Here is a 19,788-nt window from a genome sequence, read left to right as displayed (position 1 = left end):
GTATTCATATTTATTATTAGTATTCGTATTTATTATTAGTATTACTCCCTTTGATCTCTTCCCTCATGCAAGCATGAACCTTTTGGGTGGGTCTTGTGCGTATATAAGTATGTGGAGAAAGCTGAGAGCTGGTTTTGTATACCTCGGAATCATCTACATAAATATGACAACTGAATCCAACTGATGACTAAGATCACTAAGGGAGGCAGTGGAGAGAGAAAAGGGGCCCAAGGTGAAATCTAGAGGATGCCCACACTTCCTGTTCAGGAGCTAGATGATCCTTGAGCAAAGGAGACTGAGAAGAAAGGGTCAACAATGATAGAAAAACTAAGAGAGAGTACTGTCACAGAAGCCAAAGGTTTTGTATTTTATAGAGCTAATAGGGAGCCACTGAAGGTTTCTGAGTAAGGGAGTGACATAGTTAGGCCCATGTTTCAGGAATATGGTTTTGCATGAAATATGGATTGGAAATGGGAGAGAATAGAAGCTAATAGACCAGCTAGGAGACTACTACAAGAGAGGAGAGAATCTCCAGGAAAGAAGAGTGTCCAGGAGAAGGGGGTAGTGAGTAGTGTCAGAAAGGTTTCATAAAATGAAGGCCGAGAAAAGGCCACTGAATTTAACAGTTAGGAAATCACCGGTAACCATGGAGAGAGCAGTTTGTCTCTCTTCGGGTAGGATTAGAAGCCAGATTACAAGGAACTGGGAAATGAATGGGAAAAAAATGTGGAATGCTTCAGGAATTCAAGTGTCATCTTTCTGCAGGGAGCTTTGACAATCTTCAATATCCCTTTCCACTCTAAAGCCTGTGATCTTACAGCCAAGACAAACCCTAGCACCCCCAGGAAGCCTTCTCTCTCATCCTCCATTCCCTAGCTCATTGTGAATCTCTCTCTCTCTCTCCCCCTCTCTCCCTCCCTCCCTCCCCCCCCCTCTCTCTCTCTCCTCCTCCCCCTCCTCCCTCTCTCCCCCTCCCTCCTTCCCTCTCTCCTCCCCTCCCTTCCCTCTCTCTCTCCTCCCCCTCCCTCCCTCCTCCCCTCCCTCCTCTCTCTCTCTCCCTCACCCACTTCCTCCCTCTTCCCTCCATCTCCCTCTCTCTCTCCCCCTCCCCTCCCTCTCTCTCTCCCCCTCCCTCCCTCCTCTCTCTCTCCCCCTCCCTCCCTCCTCTCTCTCGTCTCTCTCATCCCCTCTCTCTCTCTCCCCCTCCCTACCTCCCCTCTTCTTTGTTCTCTCTTCCCCCTCCTCCCCTCCTCCCCCCTCCCCTTCCTTCCCCTCTATCTCCCCCTCTCCCTCCCCCTCTCTCTCTCCCCCTCCCCCTCTCTCTCCTCCACTCCCTCCCTCCCTCTCTCTCTCTCTCTCTCTCTCTCTCTCTCTCTCTCTCTCTCTCTCTCCCCACCACCTCCCCAGTGTTTTTGTCTCTGTTTGTCTCTGTATGTGTGTCTCTGTCTTTATCTCCGTGTCTGTCTTTGTGTCTATCTGCCTCTCTGACTCTGGCTCACTGTCTCTCTGTCCTTCTCTGACTGTGTCTGTGTCTGTGTGTTTGTGTCTGTCTGTCTCTCTCTCTCTCTCATGCTTCCTCCCTTCCCTTCCCCGAGCTCTCTCTCCACTCTTAAGAGGCTTCTTAATTTCATTCGCTTCCTTCAAGCCTCAGCCCGCATCTTCTACAAAAAGCCTTTCCTGAACCCTGCCCCCCCCCCAGCTAGTGTTCCCTCTGAGATGACTGTCCCTTTACACTGTATGTATCTCATATGTCCAATATTATCTCCACGTTGTTTCCCCCATTAGAACGTACATTCCTTGAGGGTGGCCATTCCTTTTTACCTCTCTTTGTGTCTTCAGCACTGAGGTACCTGACACACAGTCATTTTTTTTAATTGATTGACTGACTGGTTGATTGGTTGGTGTGGCTGAAGGAGCCTTTGGACTGGGAATTAAAAGACCCGCCTTTGTCCAGGCTCTGCCACTTAGCTGTGTCACCTCAGGCACTTTCCTGCTCCAGGCTATATGAAATAATAAAATATAAAATAGGAATGCTAGTATTTTCTCTCCCATCTCAGAGGGTTATTATGATGAAAATGCCTCGTCAATCTCCAAAAGCTGCTGAAACGCCATCGGTGATTGCCTACTTCAGGACATTTCTCCGTCTATCTGCCTGTTTTCTTCCTTCCCTCCAATCTTCCTTTCCTCCCTCCTTCAGATTCTGCTTCCTCCTGCCCCCCCCCACCCAACGCCCCCCACTGGGTTAAAATTAGCCACATTTAGAGGAAGCTGTTTCATATGCATCAGCAAAGTCTGCATTCACAGGGAGTTTTGGGGACAAAGCTTACTGATGAGGGCAGGTGCCAGGCTCCCAGCTCCTCTCCCCTCCCATCCATCCCAAAGGGGCCAGTACTCCCCCTTACAGCCCTTCTTTTGGGAGCCTCAGAGCCCAGACCATGGCAAAGAGGCTGCAATGTGGCTCATAGATGAGGCCTGGTGGCATTATGCTACATAGATGTACCCCAATTCCACCCTGGACCCCCAAACCCACTTAAGTCAGAAGCTCTTCATGTCCCCCCTAAACTTTTCCTTTCTTCCAGTTTCCTGATTTCTGGTACTGCTATCTTCCCAAACAACCAGGGCCTAAGAAATCACCCTAAGATGCTTACTGCCTGGGTGGCCCAGGGCAAGTCATTTAATTTCTTGGGGCTTCAAATTCTCATCTGTAAAATGAGGGGATCAGACTTGATGGTCGTCCGGCTCAATGTCCAGTCCAACACCCCATTTTACAGATGAGGAAAGTAAGAGATTTGCCCTAGGTTACGGCGATGGCACATACTTCCTTCAAAGCCCAGGACCAGTCAGTTATTGGGTCCCATTGATTCTGCTTCTACAGTTTCTCTCAAATCCATCCATAGCCAAGAGGAGAAAGCACTGGATTAAAAGTCAGAGGGCAATGACACAGGCCCTCCTCACTTCTTACCTGGACTACTCTAATAACCTAATTAGTTTCTCTGCGTCTCTGTCATTCTGCCACTCCCCTCTCTAATCCACATCCTCCACATGCTATCCAAGAAGTTTTCCTAATTCGCTGCTCTGACTTTGTCACTCCCCTGCTCAAAAGCCTTTAATGGCTCACGCTGACCATCAAAACCCCCTACAAATGACTGCTCCTGACATTCAAGGCTGCTCATGGTCCGGCTTGATGCTAACTTTCCAGCATTATATGACGCTACTCGACTTCACGTGCTCTCTAGTCCAGCCAGATTAGGCAATTTGTTGTTCTCCATTCTCTCTATCTTTGTGCCTGGAATGGACCTCCCGATCCTGTCCCCATTCCTTTCTGCTGCAGCTCTTTATGGGGTAGGGGTCATATCTCTGTATTCCCAGCACTCGACACAGGGCCTAGCGCATTTTGTTTGGAACCCAGACCTCTGATTCCATCAGCACAAGTGATAAAAGCCTTCTAGTGGTGTCCTCCTCCAGAGTTGTCTCACGAGCCGAAAGACTTAGTGACTTGCATGGGGTCACCCAGCCAGTACGTATCACTTGAACTCAGGTCTTCCTGACTCTGGGATTAGCTCTCCATCCACTGTGCCACACTCGATCTCATGCCTAACACACAGGAGGTACTTAGGAAATGTTTACCGATTGACTGAAGGCCCAGATCAGATGTCACCTCCTCCCCGATGCCTTCCCTGATTGCTCCTGCTGAAAGTGGGCTCTCCTTCCCCAGACATCTCCTATGTAGCTTCTGCCTCTCCTCTGCCCTTACCTCGTGCTTCCTTGTATTATAACAATTTGTGTACATATCATTTCTACCCCCACCTCAGACCCATTATGATATAAGTTCCTTGAGTGCTCGGCCTGGGTGGGATGTATCTCTGTATTTACTTTCAGGGCCAAACATGACCCTGCAGAGAGAAGGTGTTTAATAAATGATTGCTGAATGGATATATCGATGAATCACAGCAAAGTGAAAGGGTGAATGAATGAAGTGAATCACTGAATGAAAAGTGATCACCGAATGAAAAGAACAAATGAATGAGCTCAGGCTGTGAGCTGTCACACTGATAGACCCCGCCCGCCTCCCCCCCCACACACACACACATACACACACCTTCTACAGTAACCCTTCTCTAAAGACCCTTCCCCTCTCTGGACTCAGTTTCCCCTTCCAAGAAGTACAAACAATCATGCATAAATAAAATAACACAAAGACTTGTCAGGTTAAATTTAGCAGAAAGGCTTCTTCTTCGGGGATGTGTTACAGCAGATGGCCTCTGAGGTCCCTCCCAAATCAGGCACAGATTCCACAATACTTACATTGTTCCAGCCCTGGGTTATTGTGAGAAAAATGTGCTTCGTAAGCCCTGCGTCAGTATCAAAGTGGGTCCTATTGCTAGAATTATTATAAAATATGCCTTCGTAGCCTAATCTCAACATTTTTCACATGTGGAAACTGACGCCCAGAGAGGAGAAGGGTCTTCACCAGAGTCACACAGAAAATCAAGACTGAGGCTAGAACCCAGGTCTCGTGACTCCCAGCCAGGCCTCTCTCCACATCTTTCTTCCTGCTTCCCTCCTTCCCTGCATCCCTCCAGATGTGTCACCCCCACTAGCCAGATGTTGTCTGATTCCCTTTCCTTTCCAGGGCTGGTTTATTTTGGGTGTCGATGAGCCACCTCTTTCTTACTAATTTCACGCTCCACAGTGTGGGCTCTAGTTAACCCTTTCAGGACGGGCAGCAAACATTTCAGACTTTTGGGGAGGTAACATGCCTCCCTCCCCTTCCAGAAGGTCTTCAAGTATAGATCACTTGTCCACTGTCCAGGCCAACAGAGACTACTACTCAGATACTGGATGACCTCTGAGGTCCCTTTGAATTCTGAGATTCTGGGAATCTGTGAGTTTGGGTAAGGGGAGCACCCAGGGTATGGGGATCTTGGGTCCTTATCTGGGTTTTGTCTCTAAGGCCCTAGGTGCCCTTAGGGAAATCACTACTCTCCCTCTGGTCCTCGATGTCTCTCTCTGTCACACAGAGACAGGGGTCTTAGCCATGAAGAATGTGTGGCATTTACCATTTATTCTGGAATATAAAGCCTCTTTTCCCCCATTCCTTGACCACCACCATGCCCCCCCACCACACACACACACACACACACACACACACACACACGCACGCACGCACACGCACACGCACATGCACACACAACTATCTGAAAATCAGGGTAGAGGAGAGACTCAGAATTATACAATCATGAAATGCCAGGGCTCAGAGGACCCTTAAAATATGGAATGTAGGATGTCAGAACTACAGGGAACCTTAGACATAGAACACAGAATGCCAGATCTGAGAGACAATGGCACTTCACTGAGTCCAACCCCTTCATTTAACTGAAAAACAGGCATGAAGAGGGAAAGGAACATGACTAAGGGAAAGCGAGTCAGTGGCAAACAATTGCCCTCCACCTTGGGGTACTTCAATGGGCTAGGATGCTGGGTGGAATTTAGAGAAGTCATGTATTGAGGAACAAACCCTGAGCTGGTGGAAGTCAGGAGATCTGGGTTCTAGTGGCAATTATGCCAGTGACTTGTTATGTAACCTTGGGGAGGTCCCTTCCCCTCTTGGGCCATCATCACATTCCTCCTCTGTGAAATGACGAGGCCTTACTGGGCTACAGAGGATGTCGGCTCTGACAGCTTGTTTACATTCTCAGGTCCCTTCCAGTGCTGACATCCTATGGCCCTGAGGTCTGCTCCAGCTCTGCCCAGATACATTCCGGATGTTTTAGGGACCCTATTGTCTCTAAACATCTGTGGTTTCTCTAGAATTTTAAGATTTTATGAATGAAGGGGAAGAGGAGAAAATTGGATAAAAGGGAATAAGGACAGAACTGAGAAGATGCCAAGGAGATGGGGAAGCAGGATGGGGAATGGGGGAAGAATAAACCTGGCCTCTAGAAAACTCAGAAGGGACAACCAGGAAGCGGGCAGTGGCCAGTTTTTCCATCCCTGATGCTTCTGGACAGAACTGGATCAAATCAGAACCTGCTTTGGGGCTACCCTTGACCTAGAAGGCCCCATTCTCCCTCCCCTCCATTCCTCCAGGCCCAGCTTAACCTTCCACCTTGCTCTCTCCCTGCTCCAAGGCCTCAAAGCCCCTACTCAAGCCAGGCTAGCTCTTTTCTCTCCTCTCTCACCCATCTTTCCCCAGCAGAGCCAGGCATTCTGTCAGGCATAGAGCCTCAGGCCAGACTAAGTCATGTATCGACTCCCTAGTATCTCTGTCCTTCCTCTGGACTCGGTGACCGGGGTCAATGCCCTCTTTGCAGAATGCAAGGAAGTTGTGCAAGGGCTGGGGTTGGGGGGTACACCTACCACTTTGGGGAGCACAGCAGAGATGGCTTCTTTGATGACATCATGAAGACTGGAGACATCAATGACAGAGCCCAAACTCAGCAGGGCTTCCTAGAAGAGAAAAGAGGATAAGAAATATCACCGCATGAAGTTGTGAACTGATCCAACCATCCTGGAGAGCAATTTGGAACTGTGTCCAAAGGGCTATAAAAATGTGCATACCCTTTGACCCAGCAATACCACTTCTAGGGTTGTATCCCAAAGAGATCATACAAGTGGGAAATGGACCCATAGGTACACAAATATTTCTAGCAGCTCTTTTTGTGGTGGCAAAGAATTGGAAATCAAGGGCATGCCCATCAATTAAGGAATGGCTAATTGTGGTATATGAATGTAATGGAACACTATTGTGCTATAAGAAATGAGGAGCAGACGGACTTAATAATAACCTGGAAAGACTTAGATGAACTGATGCTGAGTGAGGGGAGCAGAACCAGGAGATCATTATACACAATTATAGATACGCAGTGTCTGTAAGGACTAACTTTGATAGACTTGGCTCTTCTCAGCAATACAAAGTTCAAAGACAGCTCCAAAAGACTCATGATGGAAAAAGCTATGCACATCCAGGGAAAGAATTATGGAGTCTGCATGCAGATTGAGGCAAACTATTTGCTGTCTTTTTTTTCCTTCTCTTTTGGTTTTGTTTCTTCTTTCTCATGATTCATCCCATTGGTTACAATTCTTCTTCACAACTGAACTATTACACAACTAAGTTCAATGTGAAGGTAAATGTAGAACCTGTACTGGATTACATGTCGTCTTGGCGGGGAGGGGGGAGGAGAGAGAGGGAGAGAAAATTTGGAACCCAAAAACTTGTGGACCTGAGTGTTGTAAACTAAAAATAAAAAGTAAATTTAAAACAAAAGAAGAAGAGGCATCACCACAGGGATGGGGCTACAAGCAGAGAATTAAGGAACCTTTAAAACCCAGCTTCTCAGAACCAGCTCTAGAGCCTAAGAAGGCATCTTGTCTGATCCCTCTTTCCCACCTCCCTGCTCCGAAAAAACAAAACAAACCCAAGGCTTCCTCTTTATGGACTCTCCGAGGCAGGTCAACCAGTCTTTGCACACTTTCAAGGCCAGGAAATTTGCTCCCTCCCAGACTGTGATCATTCCACTGAGGAACATCTCTCATGTTTAAAAAGCTTTGCCTTGAGCTAAGCCTAAATCTGGCTCCCTGGGCCTTCTTACCGCTCTTAGCTCTATGCTCCAGGGCCAAGCCAATCAAGTCTAATAAGTCCTCACATATTTGCATGCAGAATCTATTTCCCCTCTATCTGCAAGTCTCCTAAATGTCTGGCTAAACCTCCCCCATCCCTTTAACCGTAGGGCATAGTATGCAGGAAACCTCCCCTCTTGGTCACCCTCCTCTGGAAATGGTCCAGCTTGCCAGTGCCTTTTCTGAAACGTTCCAGAACCAGAGGTGATGCTCCAGGTATGCTCTGACAAGGGCAGAGAACCCCAGGACTATTGCTTCCCTCATTCTGCAACCTATGTCTCTTTTAACGTAGCCAAAAATTGAACTCTTTTTTTTGACCACCAAGTTAGGGTGGTGACTGATACTGAGCTTGTGGTCAGCAGGTACAGAAAGGGCTTTTTCCACAAGAAGAGTAGCAAATAATCCATGTCTCTACACCATCACAAAATTATGGATGGTTGATAAATTCTTCATTCATTCATAGTCATCCTTCACATGTTGCCCTGGATAATCCCAAAGAATATTAATTTTTAAAAACATACTTAGTTTATTGCTCCCCCTAAAAAGGTTTGGCTTTGGTAGGAAGCCTAGAATTTTTTTCCCCTTGGCTCTGAGCCCCCAACAAGCCTGGGGCTCAACCCATTCCAAGAGTGTTTAAAACCAGAGGGAGGACAGTATCTATCAGATTTATGTGTGTTTCTGTGTGTTTATAATAATAGCGGGGGAGGAAATAAGCATTAATATGGCTCCTACAATGTGCCAAGTGCTGTGCTAAGTGTTTTACAAATATTTTCTCATTTGAGTCTCACAACAACCCTGTGAGGTAGAAAATATTATTAGCCTCATTTACAGATGAGGACCCTGAAGCAGACACAGGTCAGATAGTGATTCATCCAGGGTCACGAATCTAGTAAGAATCTGAGATCATATTTGAACTCTGGTCTTCCTTACTCCAAGTCCCGGCTTCAATCCCCTATGTCCTTCCTAGGTGCTTCCTATACACGGACTTCTCTAGGAATGTGGTCCAGGAAGGTTCAAATCCAGCATTCTCTATTCTCTACTGCAGTCTCCCATCAGGATGGCCCAGACTGGGTCCTGGGAATTTTAGTTAAGTCTTAAGTTATAAAGTTTAAGAAACAATTTTCTAGGACAAGAAAGTCTTCTTTCATCCTCATGTCTAACATTCATCCCTTGGCAGATGATCTCTGAATCTGACTACCCTTTTTTTCATCCATGAATAAACCATTGGAAACCAATTCTTGGGGGTAAGGGAGAATGGAGGAGACAGGAAGGCATGAAATCAGGGCTGGGTTGGGTCCTAAGATATAATGAGGGAAGACCATTTGATAGAAGTGTGTATGTTTAACCTGGAGAAGTCTCAAGGGAGACATGATAGCTATTTTCAAGTACTTCAAAGGCTATCAAGTGGAAGATGGATTAGTCTGGTCCTGTTCAGTCCCAGAGGACAGAACCAGGACCGCAGGGGAGAATTTGCAAAGAGGCAAATTAGACAGTAAGAGGAAAAACAATGAGAGGTGTCCCAAAGGGAGGCATGCTGCCTCCAGAGTTGGCAGGTTCTCCTTCAGCAAAGGCTGACCACTTGGATGTGGTGCAGTGAGGGTAGGGCTAAATGGTCACTGAGGTCCCTTCCCAACACTGAAATTCTATGACTCCGTGATGGCAGAAGGAAGAAGGTATTACAAAATTATGGAATTTCAGAACTGAAAAGGACCTCAGAGGCATCTAGTAACCATTTCATGCCCAACAAGCCATCATCCAGACTCTACTTGAATACTGGATGACCAGGAACTCACTACTTCACAAAATAATCCATTCCATTTTTAAATGACTCTAACCATTATGAAAGGTTTTTGTAACATCAAATTAAAATCAGCCTATCTACAATGACCTCCCCCTACCGACCCACCCCCATTGTTCCTAAACCTGCCTTCTGGAGACAAACTAATCTAATCTAATGAAGGTTTGAGGGCCACGGGTTTGAGCCCAAGAAGCTAAGCTGGCATGGAGACCAGGAAAATCCAAGGCGTGTGGGAACCTTAAAATGAGGCCCATGGGAGTTTATAGAGGAGTGAAAGTTCTGGGTCTAAAGAAGAAGAGCTAGTGATCTAGGAAGCTGAATGTAGATAAGTAAGACCTAAACTTCAGGTCTGGACCTTATATTGAGGGCAACCTATGAATACCTGTTCCTCAGTTCACAAAGCAGCATCTTCAAATACTCAGACATGGGATGGAGTAGCACTAACTACACAACAATTCAGGAGAAGAACACTCAGGGGTCTTAATGGACCACAACCTCAATGAACCAAGAGTCTAATCTCACTACTAAAAACAAAAGTGACCCTGGTTTTCATTCATAGATGCATAGTATACAGAACATGGACTGTCCTCTTCCCTGACCAGACCACACCTGGTGTGATCTGGCATTTCCTCCAGTTCTGGGTCCACACCTTAAGAGGGACGCTGATGAGCTTAAAAGTCTCCATCACTTCACTAAGGAATCAGAACCGTGCAATACAATAATGACTCCAATAATGTAAAGAAAACCAATATTAAAAACAGAACTCTGCATTTCAAGGACCAATCTTTATTCTGAAGAACCAGGGTAAAAGGGGACTCCCTCCCCTCAGCAGAGAAGAAGCGCACCATAAGTGCAGAATGAGGCACCCAGTGTCAGATAAAGCCAATGTCTTTCTGTGTGTGCTTAACAGGGAGGATTCTACGTCGGGAAGAAGGTATGTATTGAGAAGTGACAACAATATATTTTAAGCACCAATAAGCCATTTTTAGAGTGTCCAGAAGAAGGTATCTAGCTCGGTCAAAGAGTATGGCCCAGACTTATAAGAGGCATTGCTAGTGGGGCCTACAACCCTTCCTGGGGGAGGGGAGTAACAGAGTTATCTCTTCTCATCTTCCCCCTTGAGACAAGGTTAATATAAAGACTTGTAATACCTAACTCGGGAGCAGCTAGGTGGTACAGCAGATAGAGTGCCAGCCCTGGGCACCAGAAAGACCTGCGTTCAAATCCCACCTCAGTCGCATGGTAGCTGTGTGGCCCTGGGCAAGTCACTTAACCCTGTTTGCCTCAGTTTCCTCATCTGTAAAATGAGCTGGAGAAGGAAATGGCAAACCACTCAGTATCTTTGCCAAGAAAACCCCGAATGGGGTCATGAAGGGTCAGGCACAACTCATTGATTTAAAAAAACCTAACTCACAGAATTCTTGTGAGGAATGAATGTTTTGAAAACCTGTCAGAAATGAAGTTGTGATGAGCCATTATTAATTCCCCGTTTTGCAAGTGGAGACACTGAGGCCCACAGAGGGGAAGCGATTTGCCCAAAGTGACATGACAAATAGGTGGCAGCTCTGGGATTTGAACTCAAATCTTCTGACTCCAAGTTCTTTTTTGTTAGTTACTAAAGGAAAAAAAATATAACTCTTTACTGAAACATCTAAATTAACCCTAAAGGCAAACCAATTGTGCCAATTTCCATAAGAATTTTCTAAATAATTTTTTATAATTTACTATAATTTCTCCTATCCGTGCAAATGAACTTTATTTATTGGGGGTGGGGGGAGGCAAATGGGGTTAAGTGACTTGCCTAGAGTCACACAGTGTCTGAGGCTGAATTTGAACTCAGGTACTCTTGCCTCCAGGGCCGGTCCTCTATCCACTGCCCCCAAATGTGCTTTAAATACAAATAATTACAAGCAGATGTTAAAATTTTACTTTGAAATAAAAATGTTCATCCTATCTCTAGTATGTGCAAATATGCTGTGTCAATTGAGGCAGCTTGGACCTTCGAGGTATTCTTAAATTAAGGACCTTCAAGAATAATTAAAACATGTAATAATAAAGTATATAATTCTTATAGAACAGATTATAAAAGAAAGAAATGCCCCAGGTACGGTTTGGTAAGATTCTTACTCATTTAATTATATTCCCAGCGCTCTTTCTACTACACCTCAAATCCTCCTTGATCTACGGGAAGTCTCCTTTTGAACCTCCAAGTGGACAGGAAAGGGGTGAAATGAAGCAAAGGCAGTCACTTCTGCGTTCACCCCACTATCTGGGCAAGATTCCGCCCAACCATCTCTCTTCTCTCTCTGAGGTCCCTGTACATAGCAAAAAGACCAGTGAGATGCCAGTGAATAGCAATAATCATAATAGCTACCATTTATATGGGACCTACTATGTGCCTGGCACTGTGCTACGCATTTTACACAGCAAAAAGGCTGGCAAGATGCCAGGGAATAGCAATAATCATAATAGCTAGCATTTATATGGGACCTACTATGTGCCTGGCACTGTGCTACGCATTTTACACAGCAAAAAGGCTGGCAAGATGCCAGGGAATAGCAATCATCATAATAGCTACCATTTATATGGGACCTACTATGTGCCTGGCACTGTGCTAAGCACTTCACTTTCTCATTTGATCCTGAGGAAACTGAAGTAAAACAGAGATTAAATGACTTGCCCAGGATCTCACAGTTAAAAAGTATCTGATACCACATTTGAATTCAGGTCTTCCTGACTACAGGCCCAGTACTCTGCCCACTGCGTCACCCAGCTGCTTCTACAATATAATGTAATTAATATAATACAATATAATAATATGGTACAACTAGGGGAGGAAAAGAATGAGAATCTAAACTTTCACTCTCCTAATATGAAATATGAGATCTTGAATAAATGTTTGATAGATGAATGAATATGTGTTTTTACACAAGAGGAGGTACACTCTATCTGAGGAAAGTGGAGTCTACACGATATGAAAAAAGTCTGAAGAAGGAGGAAGTGTTTAGCTTGGAGAAAATCAGATTGGGAGGTGGAGAGGGACATGAGAGCTGCCTTCAAATATTTGGAAGAAGAATTAGACCTTTTCTTCTTGGCTCCAAAGCACAGAATTAGAAACAATGGGTGAAAATTACAGGGAAGCAGATTTCAATATAAGAAAAAAGGTTTCTACGGAAGCATGTAGATAGATAAATAGATGGATAGATGGATAGATATGGAGAAATAGAGAGAGATAGAGAGAGAGAGAAGAAAGGCAGACAGATAGATGTATAGATAGATAGATAGATAAAATAATAGATAGATAGATAGACAGGCAGGCAGATATAGACAGACATAGACAATAAATGATATAGAGACAGACAGACAGATAGATGACAGACAAAGAGATGATGAAATCTAGATAGACAGATAGACACATGATACAGAGACAGAAGGACAGATAGACAGAGATGATGGAACATTTATTAAATGCTTACTATGTGTTGCTAGGGACTATGTTAAATTCTAGGGATACAAATATGAACAGGCAGACCTTGGTGAGGAGACTGTGGGAAGTAGCCTGGAGGCCTGGGCCCTTGTAATACAAGGCCAAAAGTTCACTTATTAGAGCCAGAGGAGCCTGGGGTGGTAGTCCAATTTTCCAGTGGGGAAGAAATTGTTAGGACAGGTCCCTAGTCACTGGAAGTGTCCAGGCAAAAACTGGTTGAGCATTCATCACCATAACACAGTAATACAATACAGAGGGAGCATCTACACTGGCAGGGAGGTGAGATTATATGTCCTTCCAGATCTGTGATTCTTGGGTTCTATGTATGCTTACTGCATTGCCAGGAAGCCCAGGGCTGAGAACAGAAATAAGGATTCAAGGTTCCCAGGATGTCAAATGTGACAGAGGTGGGGTGGGGGTGGAATGGAGGATGGGGGATATTTAAATGATAGAGAGAAGAAAAAGACAGAGTCGGCAGTGGAAGATCTAGCCTTAGGCCTGGGGCTTTGAAGCACCATCTGCTCCTAGATCCTTTTTCAAATTTGTGTCACTGAACCTCAGTTTCCCCAACTATAAAAATGAAAGGGCTGCACTCAACGATCTCTGAGGCTCTGCGGCATTCTATGTCCTATGTTTTAATGACCCTTCCACTAATAACATTCCAGGCTAATTTCAGTAAGCCTCCTTACAGCTCTCTCTTTCCTGAGGTTCCCCCAGCTCTCACACTCTGGATTCTCAGACCCAGTTTTAAATGCCATGTGCCTGAGGATCTTTGCCTATATCCCTCTCTCTGCTGCCACCAGAGGTCAAGCCTCACCTATGAGCTGGATTGTTGCAATGGCATCCCAGCCTCTAGACTCTTGTTTTTTCCATGCTTCATCTGATCTACAAGTGATTTTCCTAACGCACAAGCCTAACTGTGTCACTCCCCTATTAAAGAACTTTCACTGGTTCTCTAGAGTCTTGAGTTTGGAGCCAGAGGTCCTGAGTTCAAATTCCAGCTCTGCTACTTATTATTATGTGACCATGGACATGTCCCCTAAACTCTCTGGGCCTCAGGTTCCCCATCTGCAAAATGAGGAGGTTGGAGTAGATGACCCCTGAGGTCCCTCCCAGCTCTAAGTTTATGATGCTATGACAATATTATTATAGCCAAGGTCTTCCACAGACTAATTCCATATTATCTTCCTGCATATCTTCCATATTCCAGACCAGTGACACATCCTTGCTGTTTTCTAATCTCATACTGTCTTCTCCCACTCTGTATTCACATCCCTCATACCTGGAATGTGTTCCTTCCTCTGTGGGATACAGGGGAAGGGCACTGACTCTAGAATCAAGGGGGCTTGGGCATGCAAACCTTAAAGTGCTCTATAAATGGCAAGTGACTCAGTTTCTTCATCTGTAAAATAAAGGGGCTTGGAGATGGTCTTTGGGGTCCAGTCCAACTCTAAAGCTATTTGATTCTCTCTGCCTACTCAAATGTTTGTCTTCCTTCGAAGTTCAGCTCAGACCAAAACCGTCTTAAACTTTGCTAATTTACAATGCCCCTATAAAGTGACAAAAGTGATTAGCTATGAATACACCAACTTCTATGGTTTTTTAATAGCCACCAATTATTTTTAAAAGGGAGGACTAAACGCTGGAGGGAGAGTAAGGCTGTACTGATTACAATGATTGCAAAATAAGAGAAAGGTATTTCATAACATTTAAATAAACCATTAATTGCTCCGATGTAATTGGTAAGTTCTGTACTGTTATTTACAATAGTACTTCACTGCACTATATTGCTCAGGATGTAATCCCAATTTGTAAAGTAAATGAAGATATGTATTGTAAACTACCCCTGTACAAAACCATTCTCGGAACAAGTGGGAAAGAAACCCAAAGCTCAATCCAGGTGCTGCCAGATCCTAGAAGTCTTCTCTGATCCCTCCCAGCTTTCTCTGTCCTCCCATTCCTCTTACACTCTTGCCTGCATCTCTCCTTTGCCCCTAAAACACTTTATCATACTTATTCATATCTACAGTGTAAGAGAAAGAACAGGACAGGGAATCAGGAAAGATCTGGGTTTGAATCCCAACAATGACTCTACTTTTGTGACCCTGACCAAATCATTTTACCCTTCTAAGCATCAGGTTCCCCATCTGTCAAATGGAGCAAATACTCGAAGAAAGGCAGAGCAATATAGTCGAATGAACACCAGAGTCGACATCAGGAGAGACCTGAGTTCTAATCCCACCTCTGACACTTAATCAGCTGCGTGATCTTGGGCACTTGCTCTCTTCTCATCTGTAAAACGGGCATACTAGCATGCACCCCAAAAGGTTGTTGAGGGGAAAATGCTCTGTAAACTGTAAAGCACTATCGAAAGGGAACTCTTATTACCTGTCACAGAATATCAGAGTTGGAGAGGTCCCTGGAGGTCATCTGGTCCAACCCACACCCAAGTAGGAATCTCCTCTATGCCTTCCCCAACAAGCAGTCATCTGGCCTTTAAAGAAGGGGAGAGGGACCCAGGGGTACCTTACTTCTTAAACAATTTTTCCTGCATCAAGACTAAATTTGTTTCCTGGCAACTTAGAACCATAGATTTTAAACTAGAAGGGACTTCAGAGGCTGTCTAGTCTGACCTGCTTGTTTTGCAATGAGGAAACTGAGGCCCAGATACAGAAAAGGATATGCCCAAGGTCACACAAGGAACCAAGTGGCAGAGGCAAGATTTGAATCCAGGTCTTCCGACATCAAATCCAGCCCTCTTTCTGCTATGCCAGCCTGCTACCCATTGCCTTTCATCCTGTCCTCAGGGCCAAACAGAGTGTAATTCCTCAGCAAAGTGACAGCTCTTCAAGCATTTCAAGATAGTTATCAGGTGCCCCTGGAAGCCTTCTGTTCTCCAAGCCAGACATCCTCAGTTCCTCCAGCCAACTCTCACATGGGGCAATTAGGTGGCGCAGTAGACAGAGTGCTAGGCCTAGAGTTAAGAAGACTCATCTCCCTGAGTTCAAATCCAACCTGAAACTATAGCTATGTGACCCTGAGCAAGTCGCTTTACCCTGTTTGCCTCAGTTTCCTCATCTGTAAATGAGTTGGAGAAGGAAATGGCAAACCACTCCAGTATCCTTGCCAAGGAAATCCTAAATGGGGTCACAGAGAGTTGGACACGACTGAACAAAAACAACATGGATGAAATTAAAGGTTACAGGAGAAGAGAGGAAACAGAGGCCAAATAAGGGAAATAGGTTTTCAAGAAGGGGCTGAAGGGCGAGGGGAAGGAGGGAAAGATAGAATTTGGAACTCAAAAACTTTTTAAAAAGTCAAATGCTAAAAATTGTTTTTACATGCAATTGGGAGAAAATAAAATATTATTTAAAAAAGAAGGGGCTGGGGGTTCAATGTAGAGAAAGGGGCAAGGTGAAGGGGAGAGGGCCCTAAAACCCCTTTCAGCTTCAGGTGAAGGCATGGTCCCTGGGGCTCACAGCTGTAATAAAAAGATGACTGACCTGGGCTTTAATTCAAATCAGTCGGTCAAGCATTTATTAAGCACTTACTATGTGCCAGGCACTGTACTAAGCACCAGGGATACAAAAAAGGACAAAAGACATTGCCTTTGAGGAACACACATTCTGATATGAGAGACAACATGCAAACAACTATGTATGAACAAGCTATCCTGTTCCTCTGTGCGAGGAAGGAGGGATGGGAACAGGAGGGGGCAGAGAGGAGGAGAAATGTTGTTTGGTTGGAAGATCACACACCTGGACCAGACTTCTCACAAAGCGAGCAATGGCCTGAGCTCTGCATCCTTGGGCAGGGGTGGTGTGGGGCTGGGTTGGGCTGGTTTGGACCCATGGAAGGAGGAGAAAGACTTGGTTTCTTCCCTACTCCAAAATGAGGGACTTAGTTTCTGATCCTCTCCTATCTTCCGTCTCACACTGCCTTTCATTGTTGGCCCAGCTGCCTCCTGCCCAGAGCTTCACATGGGCACCTCTAACTAGCCAAAGTGAGGAGGGGCTGTCATTTCCACAGCTCTCAGCCTCCTCAGGACAAATACTCCAACAAATACCAATGAGTGACAGGCCACATAGATCAAGGCAGGGGTGGTTTCTAATGGCAGGAAACAACTGACTTGTATTAAAATGATCTCTGTATTTCATTCCCCTAGCAGACCATGAGGGCAGGGGCTAGGTCTTATCTCTATAGGTTTGAATTCCATTACATGTAAACCTTGCCATCCCCCTAGGACTGAGCCGTGTTCCCCACGTAACAGGTGCCTAGTAATAGATGCCAGGTGTTCTGAATAAGAGGGCAAGTGTGGTAGAGTGCCTGGGAGGAAGAACACCCAAGTTGTAGTCTCAACTCTGCTACTGACTTATTGTATCCTTTTAGGCCAGTCCTTTTCTCTATTTGGGGTCTTAGTTTCTAATCAAAAAAATTGGGGAGAGGGAAGAGAATAAGCAGTTAGATAGTGTCTACTATGTGCCGGGCACTGTGCTAAGCACTTTTTACAAAGGAGGAGTTTGGCTGAGTAATCTCTAAAGTCTATTCCGGATCTAGTACCCTAGAAAGAAAGTGAGAGAATACTGGACATGGAGACAGGAAGCTCTGGGTTCAAATCCTGCCTCAAAATAAATGGGATTTGCAGAAAGAGAAGACACTGAGACCTGCAAAGTTCCCCCATGACATTTTGAGTTAGGCTGGTGGAAAATTAAAGAGAGTGGGAAGAGGAGCAGGCTGGTAGTCTGGAGGCTTGAATTCTAGACATAAACTCAAATGTGTGATCTTAGGCCTGTTCCTTTATCTCTCTGAGGCTCAGTTTTCCCATCTATAAAATGAGTTGACAATTCTGCCCTATATTACTCACAGGCCTGATTCCCAGATCAATTGATGAGAAAAAAAATGATGAGAAAAGTATAAGGCCAAATTCTATGAGAGATTCTGAGCAGAGGGGAATATGGTGTAGTAGAAAGAACGTTGGGCTTGGAGTCAGGAGACTAGACTTTGAATCTCACCTGTAACATCTGCCAGCTGTGTGACCCTGGGCAAGTCACTTAACCACTCACTTTAGTTTCTTCATCTATAAAATGAAGGTAATAATATCTGTACCACCTACATCACAAGGTTGTTGTGAGGCCCAGACAAGATAACACATGTAAAGTGCTTTAAGGGAGGAAGGGAATAAGCATTTATATAACCCCTACTACGTGTCGGGTGCTGTGCTAAGCACTTTTACAAATACTGGCTCACTTCACTCGGCAAAGTTTGAAAATTGTAAAGTTCTATATGTGTCAGTCATTATTATGAATGTCTATGAACTCTGAATAAATGAAAATTTGAGATTTCCTGACCATCATCAACTCCCATTCCCTGCTTGAATTTCCCCCTGGGCGTGTTGCTAGCCCTGCATAAACCTCACTCCAGACTGAGCTCATTCTCTCTCTTAAAGCTTGCCCCTGTCTTTTTCACTAGCCTTCTCACTCCCAGGGCATTCGATATTGAGGATCTTCTGATTCCTTGAAATTCCCTCACGCCATAAACCCCAACAGGCCCAGTTCCTGTCCTGTCCTGTCCTTACTTCTCCTTTGTTTCTGCATCCACCTCCTCTCTCCTGCCTCCATGGCCCAAATCCAGGTCCCACGCCTTCCTATTAGAACAATTGTTTCAGTCTCCTAATTGACCTACCTGCTTCCACTCTTTCCCTTTTTCCATTGTGGACATGGGCCAGAGTCACCTTCCTACAGGCCAGATTTAACCCCATCTCTTGCCTACACTGGAATTTGTTGTGGCTTCCCACAACCCATAGGACAGAGTCCAAAATCCTCAGCCTAGCACTTGAGGCTCTCCACTGTCAAGTCTCTCCAGCCTCACCTCCCCCTGCTCCTCTATGTGCTACTTCAGCTCCAGCTGGGCTAGACGCTTCACCATCCCACACATCCAGTCAAGCCTTTGCTTGCATTATTCTCACTTATTAGAAAGCCCTTCCTCTCCTTTTCTTTAAATCCTCCCCAGCCTTTAAGGTCCAGCTTGAATCATCTTTGTCCACCAGTGTCCTCTCCTCCCTCTTAGCCTTGTCTGTATCCCTCAATTGACCTCACCCTACCCTTAGCACTTGGAGTCCAGTATTTCTCTGTGTCATGCCTGTGAGTCTAATTCTAATCATTGGTGCTAATGGTCATATCAGCACCATGGAGAGTGTCAGACCCACCCTAGGCCTGGCTTGACTGAATATTATTTGAGCAAGGCTCAGTCTGTGTGGATCTGAGGTCAGGTGTTTGGGGCTCAGTAGGGCATTCAAAGTTCAGTTTGGAGCTAGGGCTAGGGCTCAGTCTAGGGTCAGGGCTCAGTCTGAGGCCAGGTTCAGGGGCTCAGGTTGGGGTTAGGACTGAGTTTAATCAAGGGCCATAGGGTCTGGTCAGTCTGGTTCAGGGATCACAGCTCAACCTGGGGTCATGGGACAGTCTACAGCCAAGGTCAAGACTAATACTGAGGAGGAGAACAGTGCTCAATCTGTAGTCAAGACTCAATCTACTAAGTTCAGGGCTCAGGAGCCCCGGGATCTATCAAGTGCTATCTGACTTCAGCCCCTTCCACTACTTTCTCTGTGCTGTCTTGAGCAGCTGTCTAGTGTCCAACACCAGCATCTTCCTGGTTTAGAAGCTACTGACTGAACTCTCATTTAGAGCTGCAAGAAGTTTATTAAATCAAATCCAGCAGCTTCTGATGAAAATGATGCTGGCATGTCTTTCATGTAAAGTTATTAAACACTCAGTCTGTGATAAATGCCTACTTTTCCTGATGTACACCAAGCTCCCTAAGGGCAAGGTCTGCTTCCTTCTTTCCTTCCTTCACCCCAGATCTTAGGGCTGAACATAGCAAGTGTCCA

The 19,788-nt window shown here is 45.3% G+C and overlaps 1 protein-coding gene across 1 annotated transcript in view; it reads right to left on the bottom strand.

Moving 5' to 3' along the window:
- The window catches only part of PDE2A (phosphodiesterase 2A), a 166,946-nt gene that overhangs the window by 57,030 nt on the left and 90,128 nt on the right, over nt 1–19,788 (bottom strand). The window contains exon 3 of the mRNA XM_036744791.1: nt 6,361–6,450. Within this exon, the coding sequence (XP_036600686.1) occupies nt 6,361–6,450 (90 nt within the window). The remainder of the gene's footprint in view (nt 1–6,360; nt 6,451–19,788) is intronic.

The sequence above is a fragment of the Trichosurus vulpecula genome, chromosome 2 (genome assembly GCF_011100635.1).
Source record: "Trichosurus vulpecula isolate mTriVul1 chromosome 2, mTriVul1.pri, whole genome shotgun sequence".
In the NCBI taxonomy this organism is placed as follows: domain Eukaryota; kingdom Metazoa; phylum Chordata; class Mammalia; order Diprotodontia; family Phalangeridae; genus Trichosurus; species Trichosurus vulpecula.
Note: the sequence above shows the minus strand (reverse complement) of the source record. Positions and strands in the feature narration are given on the sequence as shown.